At 46.4% G+C, this 12,261-nt stretch overlaps 1 protein-coding gene across 1 annotated transcript in view; it reads left to right on the forward strand.

The window, feature by feature from the left end:
• The first annotated feature begins 2,215 nt into the window (after positions 1-2,215).
• INPP5D (inositol polyphosphate-5-phosphatase D) overlaps positions 2,216-12,261 on the forward strand; it is a 50,116-nt gene continuing 40,070 nt past the window's right edge. Inside the window, exons 1-3 of the mRNA XM_064721390.1 lie at positions 2,216-2,314; positions 3,154-3,385; positions 8,222-8,285. Coding sequence (XP_064577460.1) covers positions 3,252-3,385; positions 8,222-8,285 — 198 coding nt within the window. The 5' untranslated portion in view covers positions 2,216-2,314; positions 3,154-3,251. The remainder of the gene's footprint in view (positions 2,315-3,153; positions 3,386-8,221; positions 8,286-12,261) is intronic.

Here is a 12,261-nt window from a genome sequence, read left to right on the forward strand (position 1 = left end):
ACGAAACAGCTCTAGTTTTGGTGAGAGAGACACTATTCTACTACTGTACAGTGTGTTTTGAAAAGAGCCATTATACAATGACTAGACAAGAGACTGACCAGAAACAAATGGCTACCATGTGAGACACATCAGAGCAGATGGAGCTAGGAAAGTGTTGCCCATGCCTCTGGACAAAATTCTACATATGACCCAGTCTGTGCTTGTTTCCTGTGTGTTGTATCCTGCATGTGTGCACACATTCAGTGACTGCAAGGAAAATACGTTTCTTCACCCTCTTGGTGAAGAAAACTTTCAGAGATCTCTCAGAACACATCCCCTTTGGTGAACACTACCAAGTCCCATAGGATCCTTTGCAGTGTCACTGCTCAGGTCTGTGAGTCTCTGCTTGCACAGTGCTCCTACCCTTGCCTTTTACTACTGACAGCTTTCATGGGTGTTGGGAAAAAAGGCCCTGACTTTTCTCACTATGGAGATTTGTTCCAGGGCACCTGGATGCTGCAGATACCAAGGGAGTGAAGGGATCTCGTGACCTTCACAGACACACTGGTAACTTGTCAAGCTTTTCCCAAGCAGCAGGTCAGTAACATGCTGGGCTGGAGTAGCAGAGTGACTCAGGTAGTCAGTACTTTTTGGGTATTACGCCTAATGCTCTTTAGATGTAGGCCAGAATCTAAATAACCTTTGTGGCAAATAGCCTATCACTGATGCCTAATTAGGGAATGGTATATTTAGATTTCTGCAAAGCTAACTGCTGCCCTATAGACTTAACCTCCTCATCAGGTACTACGGAATACTTTAGTTTTGTGACATGGAAATGCATACTTAAGTTTCTATCTGGCCAAGCCTGGCCGTTCCCATACTGATGCAGTGCACAGACTGAATATAAGTGGGGAGGAGGGGTTGGCTGACCACTGTACATCTTGAATGATGCCACAGACATTATTTATTTACTGGCTCTGGAGAGGCTGGTGTGTGGACACCCATCTGGTACAGTACTACCTGGACATCTCTAGAAAAACCAGTTCAGATAAAGTATCTATTATAGTGTCTTGGAGATAAGATGATATTCCAAGCTAACAAGCCATTAGGGATCACAGAGCTGTTTATATTAGGGGATTGGGATTTACCTTTTGAGGCCCTGAAGCTGTGCTGTGCTTTCTTTTAGGACCAAGAGATACTCACAGAAACCAGCCTGTGCATTCAATTGTCACAGTCATCCTCTGTACTTGGATCCCTTCCCCTTGTTTTTGTCTCCAAGTCAGGGACTAGTGTGTGCCTGGACACAGCATTTGAAGGAAGTAGCAGCAGATTGCTAAAAATTTATGTTGGTGGTGGGGTGGATAGGAGCTAAGTATGCAGTTGATTAGTCTCAGATGTCTAATGAGGGCTTGTGCTTGTTACCTGGTGTTAGTTTGCAGAAGATCAGGAGAAGCTCTCCAAACAAATTCATTTTATCAAAATCGATGCTGTGAGCAGCTCTGTCCACTCTGCATCCAGATACATGTCTGTTGCATGGAGAGCACTCTCAGGTCAAGCAGTGGTTGACATTCAGAGCTGTTCTGCTTCCTGCTGCAGCTGTGCTCCAGAGAAGCTTCTGGAGGTACCAGAAATCCCAAGGATTTGGTGCAGCTGAGGTTAGCAGTGCACTGTGGCCAGGCAGGGCTGTCAGAGCAGCTGCATGGTGCCTTTGCCATATGCAGACTCTCATTTTGGTTGGGAGAATAGAGTTTGTAACCACTCTGTAGCTTACAGCTAGTGGCAGAGCCACTTCATGGCATTCTGTGTCTAACTGCATTTAGGCACTGGAATCCACAGGAGTTTGCCTGCTAAGGGCCTGTGTGGATGTTGGTGGAGCTGAAGGCCAGGTTCAGCTGAGCTAATTTTCATGTGCAGACAGTGCTTGCTCAGCATGGACAGGAAGCCCTGCACGGTGCAGTTCTGCTCATCGAGCAGGGCCCTGCTCTGGCCACACAGCTTTGGGCTGCTGCTGCCCACAGTTTCATCTTACTGCAGAGGTTTAGCTGGACACTGCAGACCAAGCCTCTGCACAGCTGAAAGCAACAAGAAGGCTTAGAGGGATGGATGCTGGGTTATGCTGGTTCACTGTCCTTTTACACACCCACACGTTTGCACTGACAGTCTGTTCTCTCCTGCCTTGCTGTCCCTGCAGTGTACAGCACTTCATGCATGGCCCAGGTACTGCGGTTCCAGCACTTCTCCTGGGTCTGGGAACCGAGGGTTGCATAGGGCTAGCAGGGTTTGCACTTTTCGTCTGCCCCTGGACTTCGATTCCCAGCTCAGCTGCTGCTTTCAGGTATAGCTCAAACGTGGATGTGCAGAGAGCAGAGTGGTTGGAGGTACAGGATAGACAACCAAAATTGTCATGCAGGCAGTGCCCCTGTAGGAATGTTCTGGCATTGCTGCAAATACGTCTTGGAGATGCAGCACTAAGCATGCCCACAGCATTGCTGAGGGACAGATGTACATACAAAGAAAAGGGAAGTGAAAGCTCCAGTTCTCCCCTCTCTGACGCAGGTTGCAGACACAGCTTTGCTCTATCCCACCTTTGGGGATTTAGAGTAGGAAAGATCTTTGAATCCATCTCACAGTAGCTGACAGGGAGCTTTGATCAAAAATCCCTAGCACAAATCAGCCTTTCAGTCTGCTTCTATGCATGGAGACATGCAGTAGTTATTTTATTTTTTCAATTCTTTGAAGTTCCCTCCTCACACCTAGTTAGATAGGACTAGTCAAGGCAGGAATGGGGCAGTCAGTGCTATGTCTCCTAATGCACAGTGTGTTTCTGATCAGAGATTTATTTATTCCCCATGGAGACCTGTAGTGGGTAGGGCAGAGAGAGAGGAAAAAGATGAAAACTCAAAGGATCTGGCAGGAGATCGTAAATTCGACGGCAGGCCACCAAAGCCTGGGGGACTGAATCTGTGAGGGAGCAGAAGAGATCACCAGCTGGGAATTTTGGACACAAAGCAGGAGGGAAAGGCAGGGAACGTGGGCTTGCTAGTCACTTCAGCAGCAGCATGAAGAGGGAGAGTGGGGGCTGCAGGGATATGTCACACTCACTCTCTGAGCTGTTTGAGTTGAGGAAGTTGTCCGTGGCTGAGTTTCCTTTCCCTCTCTGTGCTATTGAAACAGGAAGCTGGTGAGCCGAAGCTGGCTGATCGTTACACACAGACACACAGGCAGCTCTGGCAGCTCCTGTGCTGGCATTCAGGTTTCCTCCAGCTCCAGCAATGGATCAGTGCTGGTACCACGGCAACATCACTCGCTCCAGAGCTGAAGACCTGCTCTCCAAAGTAGGCAAGGACGGCAGCTTCCTTGTGCGGGCCAGTGAGTCAATTGCTTCAGCATATGCACTCTGCGTGCTGTAAGTACGGCGTTCACCGCGCCCTCGCCCACACTGCTATCCCTGCTGGGCAGGGGTCACTTCTGCCTCCTCCCCTGCACACAGGCAAACAGGTGCTCTACTCACTGGGAACGTGCAGCCTTCCTCAGAGCGCCGCTGGTTTCACCAGACTGGGCCATGGGGTGGGGAAGGGTTAGGAGCCAGGCTGAATAAACCCATGGTTTATGTACTGCTGTACTGCTCACGCTGCTCTTGCCCCTGATTCAAAAGGGAGAATGGTCAAAGGCACTGCTGCTGTGCTTTGAGAGAAAATAACCTCTTGAACTTCTGGAGTGTCTTAACAACTTGGGTCAAATATTTATCTTTAGTGACCCCAGTCCAGAGCCTGGGACCTCCCAGGCACTTTTCTTGCTCTGGTTCAGTGTATGTTTGAGCTCCCTGCTTGTACTGTGTTGCATTCAGCAAAAGGCTTGAAATAGTTCCTGGAGCTGTGCATAGTATACCTGGCAGAGCAGTGATTCCACCTGCATCATTAATGTGGCTCATGGGGTAAATGTTTCATGTGGGGAATAGGGAGAGAAGTGCTGGCAGCCCTAATCCCCTCATTCTGGGTTAGGTCAGGAACCAGAAAGCAAGGCCTCCTGCCCTGGGTTTGTAAGAGGCAGGTTTTTTTTCCTGGAGGCAGGAGAGGAGTGAGAGGAGACTGAAGTCAATAGGTAAAATCTGAGACATTTAACTTTGTCTTACAGAGAGATCAGACAGTTGCTCCTTGCTTAGGAGAGATCAAGAGAGTCCTAGTGGGACCCTATCAGATCCTCTTTGCTGCCATTTTGCAGCAGATTGATGAAGCTAATTTAATCTTTACCCCACATTACATTACAAACATTGCAAGCAGGTTTCTCATTTTCTGTCTGAAAGTACATTTCTTGTAGTGATGGAGGTGGTGCTGCTGTTTATAACTCTGAGCTAACTGCTTGGCTCTGAGGTCAGATCCTGCTGACAGCACTGTCGGCTGCTGAGTGCCATGGGGCTGGGTAACTGCCCCGTGGGTGTAGGTGTTGGACTGCCAGGGAGTGGTGGCTGGGGAGTGGGTGTCTTCACAAGGCACAGAGAGCCTCAGTGCCTGCCTGATAAGGTGCTTGAAACAACACAGGGAAGAGTTTTGTCTTTCTGGAGGGAGCAGAGAAAGAAGGGCAGCTGCAGATGAACAGCCAGTACTAGCAGGAAGGAGGAGAGAAAATCCTGTAACAGGAGCTGAGGGTCTAAGTGGTCAGTCAGGGAACAATTTACTAGAACAGACTGTTGCTTCCATTGAGTGATTTTAGTATTACCCCATTGATTTGACTTGTAACCAGTATGTACACAAAATATTTTCACCAAGGGATGGTGGGGATTATAGAAAGGGAAGGTGCTGCAGAAAGGCCTACTAACACGCATTTGCATAAGTTTTTCCATTGTAAATGTTTATGCAGCCGGCTTTGAAAGCCTTTTGTGACTTGAGAGACATGGGATCAGGAAACAGAAACAATATAATGACCATGATTTTCTGTACCGGGAGCCAAAGGTTACATTCTTAAATCCATTCTGAGGTAGCTAATATGAATGGCTTGATTAAAGAATTGGGGAGCACCCAGCCTTGCCAGCCAAGAGCGGCTGGATCAGAGGTGCAAAGGGCTGGCATTAATTACAGCCTGGGAAACATCACACAGACTGCTGTCAAACGATCTGACATAAGCTTTCAGCTTATGCTGGCTTGCAGTTAGTTTGTGGAGAGGTGGTGAATAAATCTTTCCCTCTGAATGTCATCTCCACAAAATGGGCACCTTTGCTGAAGCTGAAAACTTCCTCAGAGATGTATCAGTTTCAGCTGTGCTATTGACTGGGAGGTGTTTGAAGTTTGAGCTCTTCAGTTGCTTCGTTTAAAAAATAGAGAGGCTGCAGACAAAGAATGGGAGAGTGGGGAATTGAAAGGCTGACTGCAAATTGTTTCCACAAAAGAGAATTCTGTTGCAAAGGAGCGGGTGTCAACTCTGTATACATAAGGAAAACGAAAAACATGAAATTTGCTCTGAAAAAGAAATGTCATATTCTACATAGCTCTAATATTTACTGGGCAGATCAATCAAGATCCAGCAAAAACATTTATTATTATAATATTATAGAATGAAATAATGATTTCATTGAAGAGCTGCTTTAGAAAAACAGGGTTTGTATAAATATAGACAAGTAGAGGAGGTGTATTTGGAGAGCCTTTTAAGAGTGCCTTGCCTCCCTTTCTGAAACTTTGAACAGCAGCAGTTAGAGAGTGAAAGGCTGGGGAGTGCTCCTCCCCCTGTACAGCTGTCCCCTGTTCTGGTCACACTGCCCCATAAAAGGCAAGAAACAAAGCCCTTTTCCTCCTCCTTTCTCTGTGCCTAAATCATTTGATCTGCCAGTCTATTGACAAGAAATGGGGTCTTTTACTCGCCTGGAGGGGAATGCCTGAATCCTGAAATCCAAAAGACACTGCTTAGTGTTCCCTGCACCTAAACTGGTATCATTCCTCCAGGAGATCTTCTGTTGGCAGTTCCTCCCTGAATGGCTGCAGGACTAACAACACTTCTAGAGGTGAAACTCAAGGACCAGCTGCAGCTTTGGGACCCCTCTAAGAGGACCCTGCCTGCGAGATGTCCTTTCCAATGCCGTGCCTCTCTCACGGTGTACTTGGCACATGGCATAAGGCCTAGCACAGCAGCCCTGTTCAGTGCTCCAGAAACTCCCAATATGCACATTATCACCTGGGCATAAAAACATACAGTAGGAGAGGAGTGAGGAAATGCCTGCCTTGTCACACTGTTACCACCTCTGGTTGGTTGAGAGGACAGGGAGATAAGTACTTGGAGGCTGATGTTTTATTTACCCTCCACATGGACAGCCTGAACAATGGCTGAACAATTCTGAACTCAACCCAGTTTTTAAGGTGGACTAAGAATGTGGTGGCAACTGGGACCACATAACTTGACAGTCAGGATGCTGAGGACAGGAAGACTAAGAGTAAAAATGGAGTAAGAATCCTGGTCTTCTCCATCCACATGCACTAAATTAGGGGACTGGCAAGGAGGATTCCTCCTTTGATCCTAGGAGTGTTTCTCCCTTCTCCTGTCTCACCCAACTGCCTTTCTTTCATTGTTCTTATGCTGATCTTACTGGTCCTCAGCCTAAACCTTTTTACAAGCATTATGAGAGCAGCCTTGAACTGTCTGTGTGATGGGCCACTTTCTGTGAAGGCCACATGAGAGTCCTCCTGTTGAGCAGAAGCCATTGGGCTACTTCATTTATCAGTTTCATAATCTCCACACACACAAATTGTCTCTGCTGCATGAATAATTCTGCTTAGCTCTATTTGAATATCAGCAGGAGTAAATGGTGTAAGAGAGCTGCATTGACACATAAAAACAAACCCCATGCCCTTCCTTGGCTCATATCCTCACCTGGCACTGATTGCCCTGTATTGGTGGAATTAGCAGTGCTGTAGCTGTCCTACAGTAGAGGATCATGTCTGTGACTTCCAGCTCTGTACCAGATGTATGAATAAATAGATGCCTGTGAAATGAGCTCTAAAAACAGCTTGAATTCTTCTATGTCCTTTGCATTAATGCTATCAAAAGACACATGTTCATGTGGATACATGTCCTCCAGACATCCTAGAAAAACTCAGCTATGATCTAGGAGGAATTTATTTTCATTTCCAATGTGTCTTTGTGACACCTTGTAGAAGGCTGCCTGAAATCCTGGCAATCTCCTCTCTCCTGCGTGGAATGATTCTGAAAGGCGTATGATGAATAGATTCACATCACATCTCTAAGAGAGATTAGGATGTTTATTGATTTGCCTCATCTCCCCAGCTGGGGGGATGACCTCAGTCCACATTTTGTGACAACCAAGGAAGATCTGAGTGTGGATTCTGTTCTTTCTTTTGAGAAGGAAGGGGTTGAATCTGCACCTTTTGGTGGCTCAAAGCGATATTGTATCTTTTAAGTTCTTTGCAGATAACTTAGAAGATTTGATCAATCTTTTGTTGTGAAAAAGGTGAAAATATATTGTCTAGTCAATACTTTTTGGGTGAACCACACAAAGCTCAGCAGCTGCTGAGGGAGGTTAAGCTTACAGTGCTGTTCAGGCTTCCCTTGGTCTCCTAGGCATTGATGTGACCCTCCACTGAACACAAGAGTCCTTCACCCCCCCTTAAATAAGAATCTAATTGAATTTAACTGGGACAAAGTATTTGTTGTGGTTGCCCTACAGATGCACATATACAGTGTGCATCCACACCAGGATGGTGAGATGGGTTTTCATTTAAACTGTTTAGGATTTGCGGATAGAAATGTGCCTGGCAATCAGATGTTGTACTGTGATTTAGCTGAAATACATTATTTGCTTTTTCCAATACAAGTCAATGGTCTAGCCCTTCAGTTTACTCATTTATTGCTGGTTTTGGCCCTTTGTTTTTCGAATTTCTGCTTTTTCATTTCTTCCTGAGACGCCTGCTCTATTGACAGCTAGAGCCACTTGGTGCTTTCTCTCTTTCCGGCCAGAAGAAGAGTGGAAAGACGCCCTCTGAGCTAATGCTGATATCACTTTCTGCAGTGACATCTGCAAGCAGATGTTCCTGTTTCAGTGACCAGGAACAGCTCAGGTTTGTGTTAGTCCGCAGGCTCCAGGAAAAGAAACTAAGAAAGAGAAATGGTTTAAAACCCTTGTGCATGAAGCAATCTATGTGTTTCAGGAATTTCCAATGTCTTTTCTCACAGGGAGGGATGCCATAGTGAGATTCCCTTCTGGACATGGTCTAACCATATCACCTGTGGTCTGTTCCAGGTACCGGAACTGCGTTTATACATACCGAATTCTGCCCGACAAAGAAAATAAACTAATTGTCCAGGTAAGCCATCTCTGTACTATTTGGTCTCACAAAAATGTATTTGAGAACTGCTGGTTTTCAAAGTAATTCTAACACCAAGAGAGAAAAAAAAGATATAAGCAATTAAACTAATGTCAGGCCAGCACAATGTTGGTCTCTACTGCTGTGGAGATTTTGGTCTTCAGTCTGGTCCATAGCTGTGGCCATTGAAACTCTTGGATGCACATGCCTTCAATTCAGTGGCACAGCCATATTTTATGTAACTGAGAAGCTCAGCACGTGGAATAACTTCTCCTCTGAAGCCAACTGCTTATCAATACATCATGAATCTTTTCAATCCAAAACTGCAGCACAGTTGCCTACCCAGAGAATGTAAATAGAGTTCTGGTCTCAGGATCCAGAAAGTACCAAGACTGAGGGCAGGAATTTCTGATGTTCTGTTTATTCCTATTTTGATTTAGGAGCCTAAATGAGCCACTTCCCCTTCCGGTGCCACTTCCCCTTCCGGTGCCACCTCTCAGCCTCTTTTTTGTTTTAATATAAATAATGAAATTTGGGGTGGGGAGGGAGGCATGGTCTCGTACAGCCCCAAGAATTGGACATGGGTTTACTGGGCAACAGTGGGGGCTGCAGCTGACTCATGCTCTTGGCACAGTCAGTGCTGCATGGGCATTCCCTGCTGTGTGGAATGGAAATTCCCAGGCTACTCAGTCTGCCTTGCTATTCAGAGTGGTTCTGCAATAAATCCTTCCCATTTCAGTTGACAACTAGCTTTCCACACTATAAATCAGATTTCTACCAACTTCATGAGCAGCTTATATGTCGCTCATGCACCATGTTGGTTGTGTATTTCCTCATGTGCTTTGAGGTTATCAGTGTTTCTTTGAGATCTCCACTGAGAGGCACCATATCTGAAACTAGAGTAATGAGTTAGTGAGAACAGCTGTGTGCTGGCAGCTTGCTTTCAGCTGTGGGCTTTTGGTAAGAATGGTGGATTGTGTGTCCTGGGTGCACACATCCAGCTTGGCTCCTTCAAGACCTACTTTTGGGTATCTTAGGCTGTTCTCAGGAGCCCAGCTCAGATGCAGCTCTGCACAGACACAGCTGTTTTGCCTCCAAGGCTAACTCCAGGCTCTTGGTGCTGTGCTCCAGAGGACTGTGTGCCCAGGGCCAGCCACTATGGCCCTGTTGGCCTTGACAGCTGGATTCCCCAGAGCCATTGAGATTCCTCTGCCTCGCTTGCACTTCTGTTTCTGAGGAGGAACTGGCAGCAGGAGTCTATGCTGGACATGACCTGGGTCTGTAGTGTTACTATGGCATGTCACCAGAGTTCATCCCTCTTCATGGAGCACTGGGTGACACTGTGCAAAGGAACTTGTGCAGGCTCAGCTGGCTGCAAGCCAGGGACCAGCACCCAGCTGGAACCAATAACTTGCCATTCCCACCTGGCTCCACACACTGTGCTGTAGGCTCTTTGTAGTGATACTTGATATTCCCCCATCTTCTGATATATCCCAGCCATTCTGTCCTAAAGAGTGTGTTTTGGTGCATTGTGCTGATGTGATGTGGTGGTGCTATGAACCCAGAAGGTGATATGGTGTTTATCTTTGGCAGTACCCAGAGCAGCTGCAGAGATCAGGGCCTCTCCGTGCCAGAGAGCTCACAGATGGAGCCCCACAGGCAGGGGGAGTGTTGGGGGACATCTGAGGTGCAGGCAATGGGCACAACTATCTGTGTCCCACACCAGCTCTGTGGCACTGCTGGCATGGGACCCTGGCACTGCTAATGGTGTCCTTGCTCTTTGCACTGGCAGCAGTAAGATGGAGGGAACTTGTGGAACCCTAATTCTGAATAACTTTGTGGTATGAGATTGGCAGCTGCTTTGTCTTTTGGAAAACAAGCACAGAAATGGGTTTATGGGTATATTGGGTTTTGCCCTGTGGGAGAGGAAGAAAGGCAGGCCAGAAGGTATCTGCAAAGGCAGCCACACAGCCCCACACTTTGTCCCTCTGTGCCCTGGGCAAGCCGTGTCCCCTCCTCGTCCCTCAGCTGCCCTGTTGACAGATCCTGTGAGAAATGCTGGACATGCAGCTTGGCCTGGAGCCTGTTCTAGCAGGACACAGATGCCATGAGTGACAGGAGAGTTTGAAACCTGAGCAGAGAGCAATGTACCTGTGTGCAGCTACTCTGGAGAGAGCTGGGGCACAGGCTGCTCACAGCACCTGCCAGTGAAGGTCTGTGCAGGGAGTTCTGAGCATTACAACCCAGGAAGGTGTGAGTTGTACTTCCCAGTTTGTACTGGATCCATGATTGTTTCTGCAGTGACAAAGGGCCTGTTTTCATGTACAACTCTTGTCTGCAGAGTTGTACATGTACAATGCTCAAAACACTGCAGCAATAAGAAATCTTTGTTTCTCTGTGCTGTAGCAATGGGCAGCTCTCCTGCTGGATCAAGGTTTATGAACAAGAAATTGTGAGATTCTCTTGGGTCCCATGTTGTGGTTGCAAGGGATTTCTCTTGTTCCTGTGTCACGGAATGCAGAGTGACTGTGGTGTACCTTTGTAAGCTGGGTTGCCAGGAGCTGTAGGTTGAATAGCAGGGGTAGGCTAAAAAGAGTGTGTTGTTAACTCATGTTTTGAAGACATGACACCTCCTGCTTTGTGCTGCCTTATTCCAGTTCTGAGGTAGAGGCAAATGAAAGGGGCTGGCTTCTTCCAGCAAGAGAAAGATGCAGTGAGAGTTATAATTAAAGCTCAGAGGAAAAACAGTCCTGTGTTCTTGGCTGCTGTTCTTGGTACAGTGTTCCAGCTGGGCCAGGCTTTTTGTTTGTCGCTCGTCTATTGATTTTTGGATAAAACAAAAACTTCTTCATGTGTCTTAAAAGATCAGATTTTTGAAAAGATTACTTCTTTGCAAGGATGTAAAAGCTGTTGACTAGGATGGAATGTGGACATTTTTAAAAATCCCATTAATAAAGGGAAGAGTCTACTAATCCTGTGGAACTAAATCAGATGTTAATTCAGCAATCAGTAGATGCTTCTCATTTCTCGGCTTATAAAAATTATATAGGAAAGATTCAATACTCAATCTTGAGAAAGGCCTGTATTGATTACAAATATGAGCCCTGATTATCAATGTGACTTTTTTTTTCAACCTGCACAGTGCTTCTTCCTAAAAAAAAGGGCTGTCTTCCTGCCCAGATCTGGACTTTTGTCTGTCAGGAATTTTTCTTGATGACAGCAGGTTTAGAAGATCTGTCATATCACAGCTACATACACAGCTCATGTGATATGACAGCTCTCCCTCTGCCACTCTGTGGAGTTTTTTCACCCTTAGAGCTGCAAGTTGCATAACTTTTTTAGTTAAGTCTTGGAGAGTACATTTCATTTTTTCTGAAGCCTGGTCCCACCCTTATGAAATGATAGTGTCATTTTTTTTTTTTTGCATGGTTAAATTAACTGTTAAAGCAGAGGTGGAAGAAAGGGAAGTACACATTTTTGCGTGCAAAGCTCCACTTTTGCATTCAGGCTGAAGGAAAAAATACTGGCATATGTCCTTCTAGTGTTTTATGGCATGGATTGTGATCTGCAATTAGGATTCTACATCTGCAGCAGTTATCATGGTAAGGAATTTCTCTTGCCTGCCATATCATGATCAAGGTTGCCAGGATGTTGAAGAAAAGTGTTGTTTCAGATGGAAAAATTGGATCACCCTTTTGAAAAAGTCCAGATAAGCAATTTTGAACTTGACACCTGCCTTCATTTGAAAGCAACGAACTGAAGTGTAGCACTAAGCCCCAAGTGGCGGCAGAAGGAGTGGGGGGTCCCAGTGGGTGCTGGGTTTTGGGCTAAAATGTAACAAAAACCCCAAAGGTCCCAGTCCCATGGCCGCTCTGATGAGCAGAGGCTCAGCCACAGTAAGGAGAGCCAGTGAAGGACAGAACTCTGTGGTGGCAGTGAATTTTCCCTGCAGCAGCAGCAGCAGCATCTCCCCTCC

The sequence above is a fragment of the Zonotrichia leucophrys genome, chromosome 9 (genome assembly GCF_028769735.1).
Source record: "Zonotrichia leucophrys gambelii isolate GWCS_2022_RI chromosome 9, RI_Zleu_2.0, whole genome shotgun sequence".
In the NCBI taxonomy this organism is placed as follows: domain Eukaryota; kingdom Metazoa; phylum Chordata; class Aves; order Passeriformes; family Passerellidae; genus Zonotrichia; species Zonotrichia leucophrys.